At 43.4% G+C, this 24,948-nt stretch overlaps 8 protein-coding genes across 8 annotated transcripts; 5 read left to right on the forward strand and 3 right to left on the reverse strand.

Annotated features, from left to right (window-relative positions):
* The first annotated feature begins 471 nt into the window (after positions 1-471).
* BYT42DRAFT_551225 (carbamoyl-phosphate synthase L chain, ATP binding domain-containing protein) lies at positions 472-3,482 on the forward strand. Its single transcript, XM_051566232.1, has 11 exons — positions 472-673; positions 736-775; positions 839-941; positions 1,011-1,228; positions 1,309-1,903; positions 1,962-2,056; positions 2,130-2,328; positions 2,393-2,485; positions 2,580-2,694; positions 2,766-3,061; positions 3,120-3,482. Exons 1-11 carry the CDS (start codon positions 541-543, stop codon positions 3,408-3,410), a joined length of 2,178 nt encoding a protein of 725 aa, XP_051428032.1. The 5' UTR covers positions 472-540; the 3' UTR covers positions 3,411-3,482.
* Positions 3,483-3,617: 135 nt separating this feature from the next.
* BYT42DRAFT_524597 (geranylgeranyl pyrophosphate synthase) lies at positions 3,618-5,283 on the forward strand (the record flags this gene model as incomplete). Its single annotated transcript, XM_051565321.1, has 8 exons — positions 3,618-3,885; positions 3,941-4,095; positions 4,223-4,386; positions 4,474-4,503; positions 4,567-4,638; positions 4,700-4,760; positions 4,845-4,923; positions 4,987-5,283. The coding sequence occupies exons 1-8, from the start codon at positions 3,772-3,774 to the stop codon at positions 5,281-5,283; spliced, it is 972 nt and encodes a 323-aa protein (XP_051428033.1). The 5' UTR covers positions 3,618-3,771.
* Positions 5,284-5,366: 83 nt separating this feature from the next.
* BYT42DRAFT_619449 (uncharacterized protein) lies at positions 5,367-8,155 on the forward strand (the record flags this gene model as incomplete). Its single annotated transcript, XM_051572355.1, has 12 exons — positions 5,367-5,737; positions 5,816-5,878; positions 5,943-6,009; positions 6,079-6,179; positions 6,253-6,492; positions 6,561-6,683; positions 6,745-6,812; positions 6,890-7,118; positions 7,211-7,410; positions 7,517-7,672; positions 7,730-7,860; positions 7,929-8,155. The coding sequence occupies exons 1-12, from the start codon at positions 5,600-5,602 to the stop codon at positions 8,153-8,155; spliced, it is 1,743 nt and encodes a 580-aa protein (XP_051428034.1). The 5' UTR covers positions 5,367-5,599.
* Positions 8,156-8,741: 586 nt separating this feature from the next.
* BYT42DRAFT_551250 (chitin synthase-domain-containing protein) lies at positions 8,742-13,485 on the forward strand. Its single transcript, XM_051566233.1, has 10 exons — positions 8,742-9,698; positions 9,884-10,232; positions 10,335-10,493; positions 10,592-11,223; positions 11,287-11,454; positions 11,550-11,657; positions 11,815-11,946; positions 12,024-12,144; positions 12,229-12,867; positions 12,954-13,485. Exons 1-10 carry the CDS (start codon positions 8,835-8,837, stop codon positions 13,334-13,336), a joined length of 3,555 nt encoding a protein of 1,184 aa, XP_051428035.1. The 5' UTR covers positions 8,742-8,834; the 3' UTR covers positions 13,337-13,485.
* An 811-nt stretch (positions 13,486-14,296) lies between these two features.
* BYT42DRAFT_9107 (uncharacterized protein) lies at positions 14,297-18,603 on the reverse strand. Its single transcript, XM_051572892.1, has one exon. It carries the CDS (start codon positions 18,478-18,480, stop codon positions 14,518-14,520), a length of 3,963 nt encoding a protein of 1,320 aa, XP_051428036.1. The 5' UTR covers positions 18,481-18,603; the 3' UTR covers positions 14,297-14,517.
* A 238-nt stretch (positions 18,604-18,841) lies between these two features.
* BYT42DRAFT_609295 (stress responsive A/B barrel domain-containing protein) lies at positions 18,842-19,326 on the reverse strand (the record flags this gene model as incomplete). The annotated part of the gene is made up of 4 exons (XM_051571248.1): positions 18,842-18,940; positions 19,002-19,030; positions 19,101-19,247; positions 19,308-19,326. 4 exons carry the CDS (start codon positions 19,324-19,326, stop codon positions 18,842-18,844), a joined length of 294 nt encoding a protein of 97 aa, XP_051428037.1.
* A 514-nt stretch (positions 19,327-19,840) lies between these two features.
* Positions 19,841-21,345, forward strand: BYT42DRAFT_488037 (uncharacterized protein; the record flags this gene model as incomplete). Its single annotated transcript, XM_051563848.1, has 8 exons — positions 19,841-19,898; positions 19,971-20,017; positions 20,161-20,229; positions 20,299-20,397; positions 20,575-20,674; positions 20,743-20,884; positions 21,024-21,188; positions 21,252-21,345. Coding segments are annotated over 8 exons (774 nt in total), but the record flags the coding sequence as incomplete, so codon positions are not given.
* A 301-nt stretch (positions 21,346-21,646) lies between these two features.
* Positions 21,647-22,969, reverse strand: BYT42DRAFT_640674 (uncharacterized protein). Its single transcript, XM_051572532.1, has 2 exons — positions 22,584-22,969; positions 21,647-22,501 (listed from the first exon to the last, which is right to left on the reverse strand). Exons 1-2 carry the CDS (start codon positions 22,890-22,892, stop codon positions 21,815-21,817), a joined length of 996 nt encoding a protein of 331 aa, XP_051428039.1. The 5' UTR covers positions 22,893-22,969; the 3' UTR covers positions 21,647-21,814.
* Positions 22,970-24,948: the final 1,979 nt, after the last annotated feature.

Consider the following 24,948-nt stretch of genomic DNA (forward strand, 5'->3'; position numbering starts at 1 on the left):
TTTGTTGCATCAGCGCGGAAATTATAGTGTCCACTTTATCTTTGCTGACGGTAAACAAAGCCTGGCACGCAGATATCAGTTGCCTGACAGAGTTCTGGCATTATTAGCGGGTATTATGGGACAATAACGCGATTCGCATTCGTTCTTTTACACGCATAAAAAGTTTTAATACATATATTTTCTTCATACAAGTCCTTTAGCGATTAATATCACGTTTTCAACTCGATTACAAAGGACCCTCGGTTGACGGATGTGCCATTTTTCAACCGTGGGGAAACCTGAGTTCAATTTGGATGTCGGAGTTTATCTTGCTTTGATGTTTAGAGCCGAGACAGACTTTGATTGGATAGTGAGACTTTTCGTTTCACCGATTGCCGTTTTGAGATAATGATTGTGACTTTGAAAATGAAGTGTTCCCCGCACATTTTTTCCCACGCATTTCGACGTTCACCCGTTCTATCCTCCTCTTTATTGCTTTCACTTCCTCTCTGTTTCGGTTTATCCCCTTTTCCTTATACTCCTGACTTATATCTAGAATACATGTTCCAAATACACCTGCGGTTATGCAAAAACGCTGCAAATCAGTTTTCGCAGTGTCGCTCCACGAGCTTTATGCGTCAACGCACGCCACTCTCTACCCATGTCACTAGACACTGGTACTCTAGTCAACTAGGTTTGTTGCAAGAGAAAAAGCTCGTTACATCCACTATAATCGTTGGCTGACAACACTGACAGATCGTAAGCCTCTCTTCGATAAGATCTTGATTGCCAACAGGTAAGTTCTAAGCTTGGACACGTCAAAGAATCGTCGCACACAGGTTATTCATGGTATCAATAGAGGTGAGATTGCCCTGCGTGTCATGCGCACTGCCAAGGATTTGGGCATCAAGACCGTCGCAGTGTATAGCGAAGCCGATGCCTATGCACAGCACGTGAAAATGGTACTTTTTGAAAGATCAATTAACACGGCTTTTCCTTTTTTACTGACGCGTTACTTTTCGAACGATTAGGCTGACGAAGCCTTCTTGATTGGCCCTGCTGCTTCTGCTCAAAGTTATCTGTGCATCGATAAAATTCTTGAAGTTGCAAGATTGAGTGGTTCCCAAGCTATTCACCCTGGTTATGGTTTCCTTTCTGAAAACGCCGAATTTGCTGATCGCGTCAAAGCTGCCCAGATCGCCTTTATTGGTCCCTCTGGTGACGCTATGCGATCCATGGGTTCCAAGAGGTAGGTTGCATGTCGTTCTCAGCTTTGCATAGAGTTGATTCTTAACGGGCTTTTTTTTCTGTGTCTTTCTTCCCCTTTAGTGAATCAAAGTATATCATGGAAGACGCAGGTGTTCCGGTTGTTCCAGGCTACCACGGCGAAAATCAGGATGTTGGTTTCTTGAAGGATCAAGCCGATAAGATTGGATACCCAGTGTTGATCAAGGCGATCAAGGGAGGCGGAGGCAAGGGTATGCGTATTGTGCGTTCGCCAAGCGAGTTTGAAGAAATGCTGGAATCGTCAAAGAGAGAATCTATCAAGTCCTTTGGCGATGATAAGGTCCTCGTTGAGAAGTATTTGGAACGTCCTCGCCACGTCGAAGTTCAGGTGTTTGCCGACAAGTATGACAATGTCGTTCATTTGTTTGAACGTGATTGTTCGGTGCAAAGACGTCATCAAAAAGTGATTGAAGAAGCGCCTGCTCCTGGTTTGTCCGAGGAAATCCGTGCTGAATTGGGTGCCAAAGCCGTTGCTGCTGCTCGTGCTGTCGGTTACGAAAACGCCGGCACTGTCGAATTCATCATGGACAACGTGGACAAGCAGTTTTACTTTATGGAAATGAACACACGTTTGCAGGTCGAACATCCAGTCACGGAAATGGTCACAAACACCGATTTGGTGCATTGGCAGTTGGAGGTAAGGAAAAGTCATATACCCAATGGCAAAAGACAAAGCAAGGCTGATAATAGTATAGGTTGCGGCTGGTAATCCTTTGCCCATGTCACAAGATCAACTCCGCCTGACAGGACACGCATTTGAAGCTCGTGTATATGCGGAAAAGCCTAGAAAGTAAGACAACGATCACACGGACGCCAAAATGAACAAACATCTAATTTTAAACCTTTTTTCACTACCATAAAAGCCATTTCCTTCCCGATACCGGTCCACTTTTCAGCGTTCGTACGCCTGCTGTGTCACCTGATGTACGACTAGAAACTGGTTTTATCCAAGGTGATCAGATCAGTGTGCACTATGACCCCATGATTGCCAAATTGGTGGTGCATGGTGAAGACCGCAACGATGCCTTGCGTCGCTTCCGCAGAGCATTGGAGCAATATCAGGTACATCAGTTAAAAAAGTGTTGACACGCATTCTTTTTTTTACTTATGACCGACGTCATTCCAGATTGTTGGCTTGGAAACCAACATCGGCTTCATTAAAACCGTAGCTGAACATCCCGAATTTATCAAAGGTCAGGTGGAGACTGGGTTTATCCAGGTAAGCCACATTTTAAATTAGAAAGATAAAATAATTCTGCACTTCTACTACCACACTAGTCGCCAAAGTCTAACCATAAATCTTCCCTGTGTAGCAATATGAGAAAGACCTGTTGAAGGCACCTGATGCGCCCAACGCGACCACTTTGGCATTGGCTGCGGACGCACTCCGTCTGCGAGAAATTGCGCAATATAAAAATAACCCTAAAGGTTCGTCTTGTAAAAGTTGGGATCTTCACATACGAATGTTCCATTGAACTTGGTATCATTTGCGTTTATAGATCCTTATTCACCATGGAGCAACCTTCACCAATCTTTCCGCTTGAATTCTGTGGATAAACGTACTTTCCAAATGTCTGCTCAAGATAAGGAATACAAGGTTCTCGTTTCTACCAATAACGCCAGCGGCAAGACCGATTTTGAGATCGTCGATACCTCGAGCGGTGAAAGTGTGAAGAAGTTCACGGATGTTGAAAGCCATCTTGACGAAGAAGGTTTGCTTATTTCGAACATCGATAACAAGCAAATCAAGAGCAACGTGGTTGTCCACCAAGATGAAGTTGTTGTGTTCGACGAGGTAGGGCAAACTGTTGCACAAAGTACCTCAAGTAGCAATAAACTCACCCTAAACATAGGCTGGTCGAACCGAGTTGAAATTGCCGATACCTGCATATGTCACAGGCAGTGGAGCTGGAGCTGAAGCTGCAGGCTCTGTGAAGACCCCTATGCCTTGCAAGATTTCTCAAGTTTTGGTGAAGCCCGGTCAAAAGATCGAGAAAGACATGGCTCTCATTGTCCTGGAGGCAATGAAGATGGAGCACGTCATTAAAGCTCCCATGGCCGGTACGATCGATCAAGTTCTGTACAACGTTGGTGACCTGGTTGAGGAGAATAAGAGTTTGGTGACCTTTGCCGATAAAGAATAATAATTGATACTATAATAAATCCCTTTGACACATCCTTTTAGACGAAAAAGATAAAGATAAAGAAAAAACCATATCTTAACAATCTTGTATACTTTGTTTCCAAAGTCTTGTTTGGGAGGTCAGGATTGCATGCGGCTTGCTATTCACGCACCGACTGAGTTTTTTTCCCACTTTATTGTGCGCCCAACCTCCTTACAATTTTTTTTTGTGTGCATTTTTGTAATTTTGGCACGGTTGCAGGAAAACCCCACCATATAAAAGTGCAGCATCAATTTGGCATTTTTATTTCCAGCTCACTCCCGTTTCTTCCGACGGCTTCTCTTTTTTTTCTTCTTCACTTTCTCTTCAACGCAAAATACCAATGCTGAGTGCTAATCCATCAAAACTTACTACTGCGCAGATGTTCCTTCCGAATAATCGAGCCGGTAACAGCGATGCGTGTCGAACTAGCGGTGATGCACTATCGTCAGAGGATGTAAATTCAATAATCTAGAAAGGCTGCTGCGAGCAGAGTACTAACCGTTGTATAGATTCTTTTGGAACCTTTCCATTACCTCTGCGCCCATCCTGGCAAAGACATTCGTGCGAAAATGATGGATGCCTTCAATTTATGGCTCAAAGTGCCTGAAGAGCAACTTGCCGTTATCACCCGTGTCATCGAAATGCTGCATTGCGCGAGCTTACTGTAAGTGAATTACTTGTCATCTCGTTGTGTTTTAGCAAAGGAGAGAGAGATATTTGAGAAGGACTGATTAGATTAATTATTGATGTCTGATGGGAATATCTTCTTTTGTTGTTTGTTTGGGTCTTAGTATCGATGATGTGGAAGATGGATCGGTGCTGCGTCGCGGTGTCCCGGTTGCGCATCACATTTATGGCGTTCCACAAACGATCAATTGCGCCAATTATGTCTATTTTTTGGCGCTGGCAGAAATCAACAAGCTGAATAATCCACGCATGGTCACTATTTATACCGGTAGGCTTAATTAAGGATTATCCACCAAAAAACACATGGCAGGAACTGTTTCTCAACACTTGCAATTTTTTTTTCTCTGAATTTTAGATGAATTGATTAATTTGCATCGTGGTCAAGGTGTGTGATGCTTGAACGACTGAGCGATTTCTTTCCATTCATATGTAAAAAACGTTTTTTTAGGCATGGAACTATTTTGGCGCGACACGTTAACGTGCCCCTCTGAGGCCGAGTTTTTGGAGATGGTGGATAATAGTGAGTAAAAAAAAAAATGAAGCAGAATCAATTGGCGACAAGAAGATAACCAAAGGGGTAGAAACCGGTGGACTGTTGCGTTTGGCCGTGAAACTGATGCAAGAAGCAAGCCAATCTTCCATGTAAGTGACCATCCGAAAAATGAAATAGAGTCCATCAGCTAACATCAGGGCAATTTTGGAACCGTGTTTTCGTTTGTGTTACAGAGATTACACGGGTTTGGTGAGCAAAATTGGCATCCATTTCCAAGTGCGCGATGACTACATGAACCTTCAATCAAAGACTGTACGTGTATTTACGGTTCACTGATAACAGCATCATGATATGGCTGACAGTACCTTTTTGTAGTATACCGACAACAAGGGCTTCTGTGAAGACCTGACAGAGGGCAAATTTTCTTTCCCTATCATCCATTCCATCCGAACCGATCCATCCAACCGCCAGCTTTTAAACATTTTGAAGCAGCGTAGCGAATCTGTAGAATTGAAACAGTTCGCCTTGCAGCTTCTGGAAAAGACAAACACGTTCGCGTATTGCCGGGCTTTTCTGACAGACATGGAAACAAAAGCACGTGAAGAAATTGCCAAATTAGGCGGCAATCCAAAGCTCGAAAAGATATTGGATCTCTTGACCGTGAAAGAGTGAAAAAGCGACTGATGTGTTTGCTTTTCATGATACCATGGATAAAATCAAGGAGCAAAGTGAAAGAATTCGACATAAACTAACTGAAAAATTCCCTTGATAATTGTCCCCAGCATACATAAATAAAAACATACCAGATGAAAATGCAAAAAGGTCAAAAGAGTTTGTATGTTCCCCATGGCCCATCGTAAAAAAGGTGGAAAACATGCTGGAAACGATTATTCAAACCCCGCAACCAAGCCTCCATCCGATTTCCCTGGTCGCCTTAACCGAAGAAAGTGGTCTTGCGTACAATCCATAAACGCAAAAAGTTGGCATCATGGATCCTTACGAACAGACGTTCAACGAGAGCGCCATGCCGGATGCGGATTTGGACGACAGTGAAATTCAAAAGTTAGAAAAGGAATTGGCTCCTCAATCCTCAGACTACTATGCCCTACTTAATGTGTCGAAAACGGTAATGCCCCCCACCACAGTCCATTTCGGCAGTCAACATTCTTATATTTACGCCATTTATGGTTATGCATCCAATTAGGCTACTCCAGAAGAGCTCAAAGAAGCATACAAAAGACTATGCCGTTTCTTCCACCCTGACAAGGTATATATCAAGATTGCTACTGCGCGCCATGCTTTTAATTGTATTCACATTGACGTTTCCGCAGCACAACGATAGTGAAAAAAAGAAACTAGCTGAAGCACGTTTTCAAGTTATTCATCACGCTTATGAAGGTACGTTTTGAATTCAGTTGTATAATAGATAGGAGTACTGAGTTGTGCGATTATGTCGTGTCTCTCTAGTCTTGAGCGACCCTATGAAGCGAGTGATCTACGATACCTATGGTGAGGAAGGCTTGAATGCGTCTTGGGAAGTAGGCCACCGTTACAAAACCACGGAAGAGGTAAAGAAACCATTGGTTATATTGGCTAGCGCTTAAAAAACTAGATGGAAACATGTTGATGTGTATGGAGTAGTTGAGAGCCGAATACGAGCACAAGGCTCGTTTGCAACGTGAACAAGATTTGGAGAACCTTGTGCGTTCTCGAGGAGAATTTCATCTTGGCCTTGACTTATCCCAAGTGTTTGATCCTTATGAACCTCCCGTATTCCCTACTGGGTTTGGACAACCTATCACTCGCCCCAAACCAAAAGGTCCTCTTCATGCATTGAAGAAAACGCAAGTGCAGCAATTGTTTATGCGTCATTCATTTGAGGTAGCAAATAAGGAGGGATGTGATGCTGTGTAAAATCATGGAAATCTAATAACAACATTACACACTAGACGCCGATCGGGACACGAACGCATGCGGTTATTGGTGGATCCATGGTATCGCGTAGTGGTCTTGGCGGAGGAAACATCATGGGTACTATACGTCATACGGTATCGCCTAAACTATGGGGAGAGGTAAATATTGTGGCAAGAATGAGAAGAAAACATCCACATGCGTCTAATTTCAATCTCGTAGTTCACTGCAACGCTCTTGAAACCCAGAGGCTGCACGCTCAAGACATTCTATACCGTTTCGTCAGACAGGTAAGTCATGATTTATAGGACAAAATATAGTTGTCGAGGAGTGCTTGAATTGTGTTTACTGATGTGTGCCTCATTAGTTTCGTAAACACGACAGTTCAGACACGCACGTTGGCGGCGCCTCCTGTACTTTCGGTTACAGCTGGTCGTCGATTGTTTACAACCACCACCGGTTACATCACGTATCGTACAGGCGAATGGTCTTTGCTTGGTTGGGGTGGGGATGTGTCGCGAAAATCCGATCGATCGTCTTTGTCACTTGGCTTGGCAGGTGCCAAGAAAAAGGGAAATTACACAGTCGAACTTCAGGTGAGGAGATTGAAAAGAATCCTAAAATTTCTGCGGTAATTCCACAGTTTATGCTATTGCTGTGACGCTGAACTTGGGGATTTTTTTAATAGACTGGTATTATTTCCTCTCACATCGCTGCGGATTATACGCACAAGATGATGAATCAAATGCAACTGCGTGTGTCTGGGTCGCTTTCAACCGTGGGTGGTATTGTTGCGAGTCTTGGTAGCGACCATAAATTATCTGAACATACACGTTTCGGGATGTCGATGGAATGTGGTCTAGCCTCCGGTGTGGTAGTCAAATTCAGGTATGTATGATGAGAATTATTTCAGGAGATCATGCCGTACCGGTCAAATTATTTATCAATTTTTCTTCCTTTTTTTTTCTTTGCATCGTTCCTTGCCATGATACAGAGTGTCTCGATTGGGACAAAAGATTGTTTTACCTTTTATTTTGTCCAACGAATTTGATGCCAAATTGGCGTTCTTTGGTGCCGTGTTGCCAGCCTCCGTGGCTTTTGCTGTGGATCATTTCGTGTTGAAGCCCCGACGACGAAGGCAGATTCAAGAGTGAGTATTGGCAAACCAATGCAGTTTGTGCCTCGATGCTTAATATTCGTCGTATAGAAAAATTCAGGAGCTTCGTGAGGAACATGCCGACTATTTGGCTTCCAAGAAGGAGCAAGCACTGGATGCTCAGCGTCTGATGAGCGAGATCAGTGACCGAAAGAAGAAGCAAGAAGAAAAGAAAAAGGATGGTAAGCTAGCATCACGTTGAGATCGGCTAGAAAAACGGGGGGTTGAAGGCTAAGCATGGCACACGTAGGTCTTGTCATTGTGAAGGCGTTATACGGTCATTTGGAAAACTTGAAAGATGATGACAGTGAAGAGGAAACGGAAGGCGTCATTGATGTGACGGTGGTTATCCAAACATTGGTGAATGAATCAAGATTAACTATTCCTGGAGGACATTCAAAGGTAAAGCATAAAGAAAATGAAGAAAAGAAAATGAAGAATATGGCAATGAAAGCACGAATGGATGGATCGTATTGATCCATGTGGCGGACTTTTGATTCCTTTCTTTCTTACCATCCACTTTAAAAAAAAAAAACTTTTTAGGCGAATATTCTTGGATTTTATGATCCCTGCCTTGGCGAACGCAAAAAACTTCGGGTTGAATATTTGTTCCATCATAGAATGCATCAAGTGACTGTAGAAGACACAGCGCCACTGATCTGTCCCATGCGATGTAAGTAAAAAAGTTAAAAGCAGACTGTGTTCGAAACCCGTTTTGAAGATCGAGATTTTCATTGTATCTTTATTTGTCTTAGCGCATCTCATTTAGATTTTTGTTATAAAAATAAAAATGTTACACAAACTAATGGTGGCAAATTCATCTTCAGTCCATTCAGTTTGAAGAGTGATTAGTGGTGCCACACAAAGGCGCACTATGGAAATAGTAACCACTTGCCTATACTTGGGATGCGCTTATTTTTTTTTCTCTCTTTTGTATTTTTTTTTTTCTTTTCCCTCTCTTTCTCGTTTTATTTTTCATTTTTCTCCCTTTTTTTCCTTTCCCTTTTCCCTCCCTGCCTTCTTTAATAACTTTTTTTTTTTTTTGCCAACTTATCAGTAAAGGAAAAAAAAAAAAAAAGCTTCTCCACATAAACGTTTTTTTAGAGGACAGTGAAACCGTCGCTCTACGAAAAAAAGTTCAGGAATCGCATAGACTATGTCGAATCCAAATCGAGTGTCTGGTTATACACCCGCCCTTCGAGGCTTAGGTCCAGATCAACGTGGCGTTCCCGCCAATCGTCAAAATTATCATGCTCATCCGCAAAGGCCACCCACACAGCGATTCTCACAGTCTCCTGCCTATGGTATGGATAATCTGCCTCGTCCTCGTCCGCCACCTCACCGCCAACCCTACCCGGGTCAATCCGCCAACTCTCCCCACCGTGGCCTTCCACGATCCCAAGATTCAAGGGATTCACGCGATTCCGCCCCTCAATCATCGTTTCACTACCCACCGCAACACCAATCACGACAATCGTACGCTCAGCGTCCTATGCCTGGAGCCACTTCAAGCGCAGGACCAGCAGGCGGTCGACCTATGATGCGTCCTCCGGTCAGTTATAATGCACAGATACGTCCAGGGGGTCATGGTGCGTATCGTCGCAGTAGTATGAATCGATCCAGATCGCTTTCTCGTCCTGAACGTCAACGACCACGACAAGGAATGATTCGATCGCCTTCTCAACAACGGGCTATGGCCAATCGTTACCCTATGCAACCAGGAACCCAAAATCCAATGATGATGCAAGGTCGACCGCGGCCCAACCAGCCAATGTCCAATCGCCTGCAGCAACAGTTGCAACAACAGAAGCTGCATCAGCAGCAGGAAGCATTACTGGATCAGGCACCGTTGCAAGCCAATCGTGCTCAAGAGGAATTAATAGACGAAGAAAAACCCAAAGTTCTCACCAGTTGGTGGGCTTGGATCGCCTTTCTCGCTACATGCTGTATTCCCAACTGGTTTATCCGTGTATGTTTTCGAAAACCCAATGCAATGATGCAGCAAGCCTGGAGAGAAAAGGTAATCCATCATTCCCCGCTTTCCCCTCACAGCTTCAAAAAAAAAAAAGCAAAATCCCCCCCTCCCTTCTCCGCTTTATCCAGATCTTCAAGAATTTTTCATTCTATTGGGTGGATATTGCAAAAAGGGAAAAAACGACCAAAACAGAAAACTCAGCAACTCACCTTTGATCTGCTTCATGCTAGCTTACGCTCGTGTATATGATCCTTCTCCTTTGCGGTGCACTTACCTTTATCACCTATGGTCTCAATCGTACTCTTTGTCCATCCACTCATACGAATTATCCCTATTCGCAAAAAGTGAACGGTCAACGTACACCGGTCTGGCGCCAAGACGTTCGCGTTTTTGGTCAATTATATCCGTTGGATAAAATGAAGGATTTCTTCTCAGCCAAAGGATTAAATTTAACGAATGATTACGAAAACATGGACATTAGTTCCATCTTTGACGGTGATACAACCGGTTCTTGTACTCGTTTTGATACGGGCGGCGGTGTCAGTACCTTGGGGGCATGCCGTGTCAACAGTCCATACGGTAAGTTGCTACTTTTTTTTTCTTTTTTGGGTCGCCCCTCTATTTTTTTTTCCCTTGTTTACCTACACCATGTGCATTCGCATTGACGATCCATTATGATAGGTGGTTCTATTTCCACAACGGATGGGAAGTGTTTGTCTGTCAGCGAACTGCGCTCTTTCTATCATTCCACTGTCACACTTGGCTTTGATTGGGCCGACCTCCGTCCTAAAGGTGTGGATGCACTAGGTGATACCGATCTAGTTGTACTCGGCGATTCAGGTAAAAATAACAAATCATCATGACAAAACCGAAAAGAACCTGATCGATAAAATCTGAATTTTCCTACTGACTCATCATCCATGTCATTTTTTCCTTAGTTCTGAATTTGACACGTTACTTTAACAGCAACAACAAATTCTTTGGTGACGATGTGGATCGAGTTTTACATGCTAGTCGTGGTAACGATTTATCGTATGCATTACTCTACAACCGAGCCGGAAAAGAGGCCCGACGTTGTTTGAGTTCACGCTACACAGTTGGTATTATGGAAACAGAAGCGGCCGGTTGTATTGCATCGCAAATTATTATGACGGTGATGTTGTCTGTGATTATTGCGATGATTGTGGTTCGTTACGCCATGGCCTTGATGTTCCAATGGTTCATTGCACGTCGTTTGGTCAAGCCAGGCGGAAGATCGAATTGGTTGGCTTGGCGTTCTATCAAGGGTGGTAACGAAGATCCAGCGAACCATGTCCCGGGTCCCTACAACAACTACGGTCCTATGAATGTCGCTCGAGGATCCAATACTTCACTGACATCGGGTTCTTCCTCACGTGGTACCCCTTTAAGTGAACATAACTCTGCCGTGGAACTTGGCGGACCTCGCTCGGATATCGTCACGACGGAGCTGTACACAGTGATGCTGGTTACATGTTATTCGGAGGGCGAAGAAGGTCTTCGTACGACCATGGATAGTTTGGCCGAAACCACATATTCCAAAAAGCACAAGGTACAGCTCACACACCTATGCATGCCATAAGCGCAGCTGTTATTGATTGTTTTTGATTCGCAGATATTTTTCGTCATTGCTGACGGCATGATCACCGGTGCGGGCGAAACAAAATCCACTCCTGATATCGTCGTTAGTATGATGGATTTGGATCCTACCATGAGCAATCCCAAAGCTTCTTCCTACCTTGCTATTGCTGACGGTGAGAAACAATTGAATATGGCCAAAGTGGTATGTTATTTTTCCCTTCTTCCTTTTTCTTTTCCACTCTTGTCGGTTGAGTTTGAATTAAGGCTCAGCATTGTTTTTCTTTTTCCCGCACTTAGTATGCTGGTCATTATAAAGGGGTCCCTTGTATCACCATTGTCAAATGTGGAACAGAAGAGGAGACAGATGCTCCCAAGGCGGGCAATCGTGGTAAACGTGATTCGCAGGTAAGCATCCATTCAAACAAAGATCGTCATATCAACAATTGCGTATCCTGCAATGGCCAAGAAAAATATAGAAAAAGCTGGGATGGGCAAAGGCAGTAGACACACAGCGGTATGCAAAAGGATCAATTGCTACATATGTTAACCTTCCTTGGTTTAGCTTATCCTGATGAGTTTCTTTCAACGTGTCCTTTTCAACGACCGTCTGTCAGAGCTCGATTACGAAATCTTTTGGAAAATGACATGGCTCATGAAAGGTGTAACGCCCGATAAATTTGAATTAGTTCTGATGGTGAGTTTAGCATGCTTTTCTTATTTCGGTATACATGTCCGCAACTTGTTACTCACCTGATCATCTGCTATTGAAAGGTGGATGCCGATACCAAAGTATTACCAGAAGCTATTACCTATATGGTAGCTGCCATGGCCAACGATATCACTATTATGGGTCTGTGTGGTGAAACTCGCATTGCCAACAAACGAGCTTCTTGTAAGTTTTGTACTACGGTCCCAAACACCGCTGTGAGGGTACATTCAGAGTAAATTCGCCTTACGTGGTTTGTTGATTTTGTAGGGGTGACGGCTATTCAAGTTTTTGAATACTATATTTCGCATCATTATGCCAAAGCTTTCGAGTCACTTTTCGGCATTGTGACATGTTTGCCCGGTTGTTTCAGTATGTACCGCATCAAGACACCTAAAAACGGAGCATGGGTACCTATTCTTGCGAATCCCGATATTATTTTGGAATACAATCAAAATATCGTCACGACGCTTCATGCCAAGAATTTACTTTTGCTCGGTGAAGATCGATTCCTGTCAACCCTTATGCTGCGCACTTTCCCCAAACGACAAATGATGTTTGTTCCTCAGGCTCGTTGTAGGACAGTCGTACCTGACGAATTCAAGGTGTTATTATCGCAACGTCGACGATGGATTAACTCGACAGTACATAATTTGATGGAACTTGTTCTCGTTTCGGATCTTTGCGGTATTGCCTGTTTATCAATGCAATTCTCAGTCTTTGTCGATCTGATCGGTACTTTGGTACTTCCCGCCGCTATCTGTTTGACAATCTACCTTATTATCGACACTGCCATTTCCAGCAATCCTCAATGGCAATCGCTGGCATTACTGTTGGCCATTCTTGGTTTACCTGCCGTGCTTATCGCTGTGACGACGCTTAAATTCGTTTATATCCTCTGGATGTGTGGTAAGTATTTAGCAGCCATGGCCCAGCCCATCATTTATTTAATCTCCATGAGATTATAACTAATCTGTATTTTTTCTTTCTGTCAGTGTATATTATTGCCTTGCCCATCTGGAATTTTATTCTGCCAGTGTACTCATTCTGGCATTTCGACGATTTCTCATGGGGTGCAACGCGTGTTGTGGCTGGTGAAAAGAAGGACAAGGGTCACGGTGATGCTGAGGGCAAATTTGATTCTTCGCGTCTGGTGATGAAGAAATGGGAAGATTGGGAAGCTGAACGAACCGGTCAACGCATTAACAAGAACAAGCTCGCCTTGAAAACGCCATTGGATCCTCCTGCTTTCGATGGCAGTAATAAGGGCACAATCACACCAGCAACCGCGCCATTTGGCACGATCTTCAATGACCGTAAAATGTTTGGTCACTCTCCCGCGTCCACCATCAAAGCTCCCAGCAGCGTATCCTCATAAAAAAAATTAATATATAGTCTCTTTATCCCTCCTTCCCGCCCTTTTTCAGCTATAGAAGAAGGAAATTGTATAAATAAAGAAATGCATAATCATACAACGCATCCTTGCATACAATATCATGGTACGCCAAGTGAATTCGTTATATGCACTATCTGTATAATATGTCCAATTTTCTTTCAAATGCCGGAGCAAGATACACATTCCTATCTTTATGCATATGTCTACAATTTTGCATCGTACAGTTTAATTGAAAGTAGATATTCGGTGCGCAACTACAACATATTATATCGCTGACAGTTAAGATCATTTTTGAGTATACATACGAAGATCGTCACTTAAGTTACCAAAATAGAAAAATGAGATAGGATACAGTATGTCTTTGTAACGGAGAGCGTATCTGTGTATTCAAATGATTTTGCAAAGTATAGTAAATATGCGACGACGAGAAAGAAGAAATGGGTGGAAGATGCGTGGTATTTTATAGACATGGAAAAAGAGGCGATCCCTCGTACTGTATCATAGCTGAAGAACTTTATTGTCCAATAATGAAGCACGAACAAGACGCCATGTGTCTGTTCTCGGCGCTTCATGACATATTATCGATTCGTAAGAGAGTGTGGCCTCATCGCATGAAAAAGCTGCATGAAGTAGGTCTCAGATAATGTTAGAGTTGATCGATTGGGATGTCTTTATTCAAGTGTTCATATATTGGCTGGTCGGATACACAGCTGCACATAACTTTGCTGCATACGCAATGGATGGCTCGTTAAACTATCTTCCAGCTCGTATTATACATTTTATTGAAAATAGAAGTCATCCTCATGAAGATGACCTTTGCTTTTTAATGAACAAAGTCATCAGTTTCAGCGCATTTTCCCAACAGATTACGTAGGTATCATGCAAGGCCAAAGTAGTATGAGAAGATCCACCTCACTCCCACCAATAACGGACCAAGTCGAATTTTTGTTTTCTTGCAATTTATTTTATTATCATCTCTTCATTTCTCAAACAAAAAAAAAAATGAATTGAAAGATGGAGATAAACATTAAGGAAGTCAAAAAAATATCGGGATTACTTGGAATTTTGCCAGGGCATTGTAGTTGTAACAATGCCTTGCTCGCCAGTTATCGATATAGAAAAATATGACTAATTAATGACTATGATATACAAGATTGGGGTTGTCATGCTACTGAGGTTAAACTAAAAGAAGAGGAAACGGAAGCGGAACGATGGCTTAAGATAGCAGCAATGGCGTCACAAAATGTATCCAATTCATCGTTATTTCGAGTCTGTACCATGTCTTTAAATTCGTCCGTACTGCATGCAGCTGATAGATGTGACAGGATGAATGTAAGACATACGCGAAGCAACAATCGGAAAGGCCACGTGTCTGAATGGATACCGCCTGCTGCGTCCATGGGGCTACGACAACGGCGATAGAGCAAGAGAGAGCCTTCCATGCTGTGACAACACAGCGGGCTTTGCTGAAGTTGGTTGAAAATCCATTGTTCGCATGCCAATCGAACATTATCGGACCCATATTGATCCGAAAGCTGAAGCAAATCAATCACATCGCGCCAGCCGATACTCCTTGGAAAGATCAGGGTCAGATCGAGATGTTTGGATCGTTGGTTGTCGATCGCTTCAACGACGCGGAAAAACTGTACCAAACTGTCATGTTGTACATTTTGGAGCATGACCGAATCTGCAGTATTTTCCGCATATTGGTTGCTGAGGAGTGCTTCGAACATGGCGGATTGTCGTACCAAAACACTGCGTTGTCCATATATTGGCTCTGTTGATGTGGGCGTCACAAAACTCACCGTCATGTCGTTGTTCGTATGGCGATCGTCCATAATCGTTGGCGAGTTGCACTTTAGAGTCACCATATCTCGATTCATTTCAGCTAAATCAGATTCCTCGCCAGGATTGAGCGTCTGGGCCAAGGCTTCTATCACTTGCGCAGCTGCATGGCGACGCCCAAGCGGTGCCAACGTTGGGTTTTCCGTGGTCATCGTTCGCTGTGATGATACCTGAAAGTCCGATGCGTATTCAAGATCGTAGACGAGCATATGACACAAAATGCCAAATACACTTTTGGAATAGACAATCCCTTCGGCGGCGCGAACGCCAAGATTATACTCCCATGTCGTGGGCGACAGGTTGGCGTACCCGATGGCCACTGCCGTTAATTCGTGCAATCTGATAGCATCATCGTCGTCTTCAGTGTAATCAAATAATCGCTGATATCGCTGAAGGTTCTTGCTCGATAGTTCCGTGCCAAGCGCTTGTCGTAAGCGAACTTTTGATCCATCCATTTCGTCGTAAGCAAGCAGCGGCTTGAAAAGTATGGTAAATACGTCTTTCAATACTGTGTATTTCACATTCTCCTTGCAGCCAAGCATACGAATCAAGCCGCGATAAAGAGCACCAAAGCATTGTTTGGAGTGGGCAGCCTTGAGATGTGAATCAGTGTCTATGGAGGCGTCATTGTAACGAGACGATGCATGAGGAACAGGATTGGAGTCCACTGAATCAGGTGCTGCATCACAATCGTCGGTGGGCCATGCATCGTCCACCTTGATAGCTTCTTCAGCGGCCTCAGGGACGCTGATATTCGTGTCAATGTCCATGTAAACAGTTTCTAGATCTTCGCATGACAGGTAACACAGCAACTTTGCGAGATAGTGCATGGATGCTCTTCGTTGCATCAGTTGTTGTCCAAAGTCGGGAATACCGCAAACGTCTTCAAACACCGTGGATGCCATCGTCATCAGTCGGCAGTCTTCCTTCCAGAAGGATTGTATTTGGGAGTAGTTTACATCGGCATCGGACCCATCGGATATGAGCATCCAGGGAAACAAAGCCGATAGCAATACAGAAACGAGTGGTGAACACTGCTTTTCATCCTCCTCCACAGTATGGTGGAACCATGGAATGATATCTTCGCAGTCGTTTTTGTCGTTGGTCCATACTATCCATTGCTGAAGCGACGGGGTGTCATACTTGTAGACATGCACGATTTCAAACGAATAGATAATGAGAGTATCCCATACGGTTTGATCGCTCGTCTTTTGTTTGGCGCGTATGCCAGATCGATGATTGATAGCTTCCAACAGCAAGTGCATAACAACGGGAATGATGGGATGTTCAGTCCGTAATCGAGTTCGTACAACGGCTGTTTTTTCTGCCATAGATGCGATGAAGCGCACAAACAGCGCAAACATTTTGAAGATATCGGTTGACTCGAACATTACTTTTGATTTTGGCGTGGCGACATCAATAATGTTCAGAACATTTCCGTCAAGGATTCGTTCATAAGCGCGCGGGTGCCGTGATATTGTCTCCAAAGCAATCAGAGCTCGTTTGGCTTTGTATACAATAGAGAAGGATCGAGGGATGTCGTTTGATGACTGAATGGTATTCACCAATTCCAAGGCTGCGATGGCATGCTGAATGGTTGGTTTCCAGATATATGGATTGAGTCCTGCATGGGCCGTGGCAAGCACATCAATGGCATCGTTGTAATGCAAAAAGTAAACCGTTAACCTTTCTAGACGACCGCGTAATGGGGACTGATCAAGAATGTCCTCATCCCATAAGATGGTGAGCAAGGATTTCAGGCAAAAGGCTACTGGTCCGGCGATGTGCGCAATATGATCCGACGGCGTATGCTGAACGTACTGAATGAACGTCTCCAACAAAATAATGAGCAAGCCCTCATACTGCTGCAGCATTGCATTGTTGACATTTGATCCACGGGCTTCAGCGTCTACACGTATATCGTTGGAAAGAATCACCATTGTTCCAAAGTCTTGTATGTATTCGGATCTCATAGGCTGGCAGACAAAGACTTGCAGTAAATTCGTGATATCAATGACCATTTGCCCGAAAAAGGAGCTGTTCTCCGGGATGACATTGGCAATGCTGATCGCAATTTGCATTAATCGCTTGATGAGATAGACACTCACAGTGGGAGGTTTGGGTATCTGGATTTGTCGAGGAGGGTTTTCCGCCGTATCTGTATGGAGGTACATAAATGGGGTTTGTGCTAAATGAGTAGCAAGTTTTCGCATCTCGAGAACCAGGACATGCATCCACTTCCTTTGTGATTCGATCGACGCCACATGGTAGGCTGCATTGGGAGACAATGCTGTGTATTTACTGATAATGCTGGTAAGACTACAAATAAGACGTCCTTCATCGTGCAGCTTCTCCTCCAACTGTTGATGGCATGTGCACAAAGATTCCCATCCACGAACAATAGCTACAAAGCTTACAGATTCTGCAAATGCAAGCATCTTGCCATGCACTTTTTCCCCGGCTTTCTTTTCGCCCGGTTTCGTCAACGAGTCCAGCAAACGACTCGCTTTTAGATGGTCATCAAGAAGCGATTTTCGAGATTCGTCCCCCTGCTGAAAAAAAGTCACCAGTTCGTCAGGAATTTCACCGAGAATGCGCGAAAGGATCCAAAAAGCATCTTGCTCAATCAACTCGTCCGGGAACTCATTTGCGTGGGCCGATAATGCGCGTAAGCAATAGTGACGTATGGGCCGTATGCTGCTGCTGGTCCAATGGAGAAGATGCATGATCGCTCGCAGTCGCCGAATATCTGTTAGAACCCCTGTGGTATCTTCAGCATCTTCTATCTTGTGTAAGCATTCCAACAGGTTGTACAAAAACTTGGATGCCGCCTGGATGCCATTTCGTATATTATCGTCTGAAGGTTCGTAAGTTGTATCGCCGTGATCGAGTTGTCGAATGCTGAAACGAACACAGCCTCTGAATGACGCTAGCTTCAAGAGGGGACCTATCGGCTGTGTTTGCGATTTGATGCGATTGACGAATATATAGTCAAGGCAACGTAACAGACGATGCATGGGCCACTGATCGGTAGGATGCTTCGCAGCAGCCAAAAGTCGGCGTAATATGGCATCAATGGCAGGTAAAGGTGCTGTGCGCAAGTCTTTCTGGCATTGTTCGCTCGCCTGTTTGTTTGGCAATCGTAATGCACTGTAAATGGTTGTAAGGCGAAACTTTGCTGTGGATGGTGGCATGCATGTGTCCGTCATTGAAAGTGGCAACTCAGCAGGATTAAAAACATGAATTGATGCAATCCACCCACCCAAAAATTTCAGGCTCATCGTTTTCGCCGTTTTTGAGAACGGATTCTCTCTTGGTGCCGCTGGCTCTACTTTCTTTATGTTTTTTTTTTTCAATACCGTTTATTCTATCTTACTATTCACCCAACTGAGAGAATACTCTAGTACGAATGGATCAACTTTCCTGATTTTTCAAGCTGGGAATAGCACCAGCAGCGTTTTCTTTATCTCGGTTGCACAAACACACAAATACCTTTCCTGGATGCCTCTCCGATCCCTGCTGGTTTACTTTGACAGTGCAATGATTATCGTGCAGCAAACCTTATCCACTACAGTAATAACGACCCAGGTATAAAGTTTCAATGGTGTGTGTGCCTTTATTTTTACTGGAATTGCTAGCGATTTAAGACATATAATCAAGAGCGATGAGATCAGCAAACAAGGGCTTGTACTTGGATACATAAGCCAAATGAGCGGGATGGTCCGAATAGGTTGCCAGATCCTGTTATTTCATCACGATCAGTACCTCCATACCTTTTTGTCATATTTCCCTTGGCTCTTACCTCTTTCTTCTCCAATTCAACAACCCAGCCTAAAGATACCCATTGAATCAGTTTCCACCATCACGCGTTCGAGAATTGAAACATCTTATTCTCCCTTACCCCATTCAAATCCTTTGCTTCTGTCAGTGAAAGTTTTGCCAGCCGTGGCTGCTTTAATTTCTGGGATATCGTTTTTCAAGGCCAATACGTCTTCCATAGCCTTTTCCTTGGTAGCCTCGTCAACTTCAGGCTTAAACTTGACAATAACTGCAGAATATTAAGTATGAGTAGCTGGATAAAGTGGCTTACTCGTGCATGTCAATGTACCAATGTGAACGAGCTTCATGTTGCAAACGGAAAAAGAGACAGAATGAGAAACAGCGCGACTTTATCCGAAAGAGTGGCAAAAAGACTATTTTTCAAGCGGAGCCAAAAAAAGAAAGAATGGCGGAGATTTTGAGGGTCTTTGAGCGGGTTCCGCGACTGTTCCCCTAGTCCTTATTTTTTTTGTTCGTGTTTGCCCTTCAAATCGCATTCAACGATGCGATCAGAAAAGCATTCCAGGAATGCGAGAAGAAGAGATCGGCACAAAGTAAGCTGCATGAATACCTTGTACGAGTAAATAGACTGATAGTTGGAATAAGAACGACAATCAGGATAAAGATGCACCTAGAACAATCCTGCAAGCACCGCCCGTTATTCTTGAACGACGCGACCGCCATCCAGCTGCCATTTCATCGACTTTACCAGCAAGAGAAGTACCAGAGTCACAAGTCAAGCCTCAAATTCTTGGTGCAGCCCCGATTATCAAGGAAGCATTGAACATTCCAGTACCCAAAGTGGAAACGGAGAAGCAGACGGTGATCCCCTTTTACAGGAAACAGAGCAAATTTAACACCGAGGCTGTGCTGAAGGCAGGTACATCCATGAATAAGAGGAAATTATCGGTGTACTGATTTCAATTTTTTGCATGTATATATTAGGTTTTAGGTGATTATCCTGGTCATTTCGTTGTTGGTGTGATCGGACAACAAGGTGTGGGCAAATCCGCGATCTTGTCTAGTTTCACAGAGGATCCAGCAAATGTAAGTTAACAAGTCTGAAACGGCCATCGGTCTGTCCTCCATCTAAATTTTAAAGCTAGACATTCCCAACACAACATCAAAACCTATTCTTACAGCACGGTCATAAAACGAACGGTATCGATCTGTATGTCACATCTGAACGGACGATCCTTCTAGATACAGAGGTAGGGAAGAAGACGTAGACTTACTGGGGTAGCTTCAGATTGGATACTCAAATCGGTTTCACTGCCTAGCCTATCATGTGCTGGTCCGTTTTAGACAAGGCGCTGCGAAATGGTTCCTTGGACGGTTTGCATCCCGACATTTGGCTGGAAATGGATGTAAGACGAATCGTATTGAAACAGGCATATATTCTATATGTCTATGACTAGTGATAAGACGGACAAAGAGTGTTAACGTTATTCTGGCAGACTCTTTACAATCTGATATTCCTTTTAAACATCTGCAATGTCTTGATCCTGGTGTCTGAAGGCTCCCAAATCGATATGACAACAATCAAATACCTGCAGCGTGCCGAAATGCTGAAATTCGATATTCCTCATTTCCCATTGATACCCCCGTCTGCTTTAGGTCAATCCCATCCAGATACGAACGCTTATCCCGATATCGGTAAGGTTTCTGGTGGATCAACTCGTGTTCATCCAGTATATATTGACATACAACGTATTCCGCTCCAGTTTTTGTTGCCAATCAATGCCACGATGACGACTTCACATGGCAACACTATGAAGGCGCACAGTCAGTGCTCAAGCATTTATTTGCCGACTCCCAACTAAGGACAAAAGGTATAAATACAGGCAAGATATTCACAAAATCATCGTGCCCATTTTAACAAACGTAATTTAGGATTGGTATCGCTTGGAAAAGCACTGCCGGCTTTTCGCATGACAGCAGATGATACTGTCAATCTCTTCTTTCTCCCCTACAGCTCTGACGCCTTTTCCGATCATAACGACAGCATCAATAATCTTAATCGCGTAACGGATGTGGACAATGGGTATCCTCGGTCCTCCACGGCATGCAGTGTGGAATCATATGACGTATTGATAACTGCATTGCGTGATCAAGTGATGGCCGCACCTAGGTTGACAGGCAAAAAAGGTCAAATCTCGGAAAAAGAATGGTATGTTTTCTCCAACGTGCTACGTGAACAGCGAAACAACCAGTTAATTGGGGGAATGCGTAGGTTTCGCAACGCCATGAAATCGTACGAGTTGGCGAGAAAATCCGAGTACATCTCAGAATATCTGAAAATTGTGAGGAAATTGCGCGACGGTTAAAGCAGTCCATGCCGTAATCACGAAACCACGCTCAAATGCTTCATGCCGTCAAAAGAAATCCCATTCCCCGTTGCTATGCGAATACTTCCCGATACGTAAGGCCTCTTGGCCGCGACTCTGTTTGATCAACCAGATAATTATCTAGTTGACCATCCTTTCATTTGACGGCATAATGAACAAAAGCACCAAAGTGATATCCAAGAAACATCACAGGATCTGGTAGTTTTTATGCAGATTCACCTACATGCTTTTGAATAAATCATAAATTACGTATGATGATGGCCGACTTGCAAGAAAATGCTTCCTACACTGTATGACAGATCGATCATTTCACAGTGAACCTGTTTTCGGGTCAATATATCACTATCAAAAATATACAGAGCAGTGGCAAAACATGGTGCATAGACAGTGGATATATATGTTTTTATACTGGCTCTATATCGAGCCGTTTTTCTTTTCTGTTATTGAATTACGCAGCAAACGCCCCGATGATGTCGCTACGTGTTATAACGCCCTTGATTTGCTCATCCACATCGCACCACCAAATCCTGTAGGCATGATTCAGAACAAATGATGACATGATCTGTGACAAAGTGAATTGGTCATGGCACGTCAAAGGCGGATATAGGTCGCCTTGGCTATCCTTCAAAAACATGAGCACCGGCTTTTTCAGAGTCTCCAGACGGTCGCGATTGAGCCCACGAAGATTTTGAGGGCAAAGTTCAGCAATCAGACTTCCTTGCGGATCAATGATAGGCAAGGCAGTGATATGGCCGTCTTCCGCCAACGTTTGGAAACCGTCGATGGCAACGGAGCTGACCATCATCCTTTTCAGAGGGACGCGGCGGCCATGACGTCGTTGTAATGACATGTCCAGAATTTTTTCAACTGAAATATTGATGATATCTCCCAATTGGTGGTTGTGGTGTTGCAAGTAGTTGATAAGGTCCATCTGCGATAATAAAATGGGGACGTCGTCCTGTCTCTGAACGAGGACGCGATGTGTATCCGGCGCACTCAAAAGCGAGATCAAGTGTTGCAGAGAGTCGGTGGGTTGAACAATGACTAGACGCGAGCTTTCTTTTGTAACGCCAACAGCTTCTTTCAGCGGTTTCAACAGGATGTCTTTGTGATCCAGGACAGACCGCAGGGGTGCCTAAAACAAGAATGAACAAGCATCGGGGTTATAAAAACGCTGTAATTCCCACGGGTCATCCTTGTTTCCAAGCAACACAAACCTGGTTGGCTAGTAAAATTAACAGATCCCAGACGCTAACAATCGTGATATACTGCTTTTCACCATTATCCATTCGATAGATAGGAATGGATAAAATATCTTGTGCCAACATGAGATCAAAAGCCTCTTCAATGGTATTGGTATCAATCATATCAAATAAAGCGTCTGCTTGAGGCGGCTTCACATCCTTGAGAATGTCCGCTACCGTTTTTGAGGAAATGAACTCTTTGTGGCGTAAGAAAGACGAAGTATCATTGTGCTGGCTACTGTTGTCGCTGAAATTGTTCGTTTTTTCATCAACAACCGCCATTTTCAAAAGTATTTGATTTGAGAACAAGAAAACAAAAAAAGTTTTGGAAAAGTGAATCAGGCTCGATTAGCCTGTTGAGCTAAAAATCAAAAGCGGGATCAAAAAGTTGTGACTTTCTTTAATTTTCAAGGCTTGGGAAATCGGTTCTCTTGAGCCGGTTGGCCCGACGATTTTCATGACGGTTTGCAGCACCATAAACAGTCATTCATCTGAAGTCACAAACCGACTACAATGGGAGTCATTTCACTGAAGTGTGCTGGGATTTACCATAACTTCTGACTTCATCGACGAGTGCTCGCTTCAAATCCAAGCTTTTCAACTTTTCAGATATTACTAATAAATGATATATTCTGAAATTAAATCAAACATCTTTCGAACAATTATCGTGTTACTTTTCATGTTCAGAAAGGTTACTCTAAAAATAATCAAAGGATCAATAAAACTGGTGGCCTTTGACCTCACTATTCTGAAAATTACTATCAATTTATTTATACAAATCTATCACAGCTGCAGTTATAAGCTTTCAATTGAAAATTCCATCCTTTTTCATTCGGAAAATATTGATAGACGACAAGGACCCTATAAGCAGTGGCATTGCATCTTACGACATCAATAATGGAACAGAGGTTTACTTGCATCAAGGTTGTACTAGGTAACGGTCCAGCTTGATGCATTATACATAAATTACATGATCTCAATCGACTTTAAGCTACTTGTACTGTTAACAACTGGTACTCAGTTAAAAAATATAGTCCCCATATTTTATTTGATTGGCTAAATGGATGAGGGAAAAAGTTGCATACACAATTGATACCAAACGCGTCTGCTGCCCCCTCATGTATTTTCATGCATCAAAGACCCACGGCATATATTTGAAACTGATATCAAATGTCGGATGTAAGACGAGAAAGTTGAAGCGTTTCATCTGCAGTTTGCCGTAGCTGCCACTATTGTGATTGCGTGTCCCATTCTAGGTCCATGGAGACGGATCAATAGAAAAATCACATGTGGCAAATAAAATTTTCTCGACCTTTCCACACTTTCTCGTTACGCAGATTGGATTGCTGACATCGGCATACACACGGAAAGACTCCTTGCAGGTAAAGAGTTGAAATACTGGTTGGATGTAAAGAACTCGCTTTTCCTTTCAAAAAATTATTGTTTAGTGCTTCTGATGAATTTAATTTAATGTTTCCCGCTCGCTTCATCAGCTATCATTGCATTCAGCCAATCTTAATCGTGAGTAACCTCTGTGACAAATAAAAAAAAGTGCTTTGGCATGGAACCGCCCCGGTTACACGCGCCTCGCGTAACGAAATCGTTGAGCCAAAGTCCGTTGGTCGACAAGTGTAAAAAGTGATTCATGATCATGTGTCATTTGATATTCATCCCCAGAATACCTGAGGAACAAATGCCTTTCCAGTCTGTGGATGTGTTTATGTGTTTTCGCCTTTTCATGCATGAAGGCTGGCTCGGACGTATCAAGTTTAAGAGACTGCAGTCAACAAAGACACAAGCTTTTAGTCTGGACAAACCAACCTTGTCCATAACCCTTGTAACGTACAAAACTTGTCGTTGTCTCTTGTTATTTAATTTACTTTATCTGTGCACTACAACCACTGGATTGTATGCTAGCTTATTATAGCAATAGATTTTATTTTATTTTTCGCTCAAGATGTTGCTTACTTAATGCTATCAAATCAGCGCAAACATTCAGAAAAGTTCACTTTGTGGATCCAGCCGCAGCGACGTTCTGGCCGAAACTCCTTGCAGGGGGTGGAATGGAACAAAATAGAACAACTACAGCCGAGGCACGGGAGAAAAAACACGATATATCTTGCTCGAGAAAGAGTACAACATGACATGAAAATGTTTGATACTATGCAATATGGATGTGAAAAGGGTATTGTAGGAACGTCTCAGGCTCTGCTCAACGAGGTCTTATAAAAATCATCTGTTGTCTGCATAGGTTACCAACAACCGGGTAATTATGGCTTTCATAGGTCTAGATTGAAGTTGCCCTTTCTTTTTCTCATCGCTTGATTTCACAAGCTTC

The sequence above is a fragment of the Radiomyces spectabilis genome (assembly GCF_025331425.1).
Source record: "Radiomyces spectabilis strain NRRL 2753 chromosome Unknown BYT42scaffold_1, whole genome shotgun sequence".
In the NCBI taxonomy this organism is placed as follows: Eukaryota; Fungi; Mucoromycota; class Mucoromycetes; order Mucorales; family Radiomycetaceae; genus Radiomyces; species Radiomyces spectabilis.

Bases quoted from the DNA above. Each gene is read 5' to 3' on its own strand.
- BYT42DRAFT_551225 (XM_051566232.1), top strand. From the start codon at position 541: ATGTTCCAAATACACCTGCGGTTATGCAAAAACGCTGCAAATCAGTTT. The intron at 2,057-2,129 runs GTAAGACAACGA...CTACCATAAAAG, and splicing joins TATGCGGAAAAGCCTAGAAA to CCATTTCCTTCCCGATACCG. The intron at 2,486-2,579 runs GTAAGCCACATT...TTCCCTGTGTAG, and splicing joins TGGAGACTGGGTTTATCCAG to CAATATGAGAAAGACCTGTT.
- BYT42DRAFT_551250 (XM_051566233.1), top strand. From the start codon at position 8,835: ATGTCGAATCCAAATCGAGTGTCTGGTTATACACCCGCCCTTCGAGGC. The intron at 9,699-9,883 runs GTAATCCATCAT...GCTTCATGCTAG, and splicing joins AGCAAGCCTGGAGAGAAAAG to CTTACGCTCGTGTATATGAT. The intron at 10,494-10,591 runs GTAAAAATAACA...TTTTTTCCTTAG, and splicing joins AGTTGTACTCGGCGATTCAG to TTCTGAATTTGACACGTTAC.
- BYT42DRAFT_9107 (XM_051572892.1), bottom strand. From the start codon at position 18,480: ATGAGCCTGAAATTTTTGGGTGGGTGGATTGCATCAATTCATGTTTTT.
- BYT42DRAFT_640674 (XM_051572532.1), bottom strand. From the start codon at position 22,892: ATGGCGGTTGTTGATGAAAAAACGAACAATTTCAGCGACAACAGTAGC. The intron at 22,502-22,583 runs GTTTGTGTTGCT...TTCTTGTTTTAG, and splicing joins TAATTTTACTAGCCAACCAG to GCACCCCTGCGGTCTGTCCT.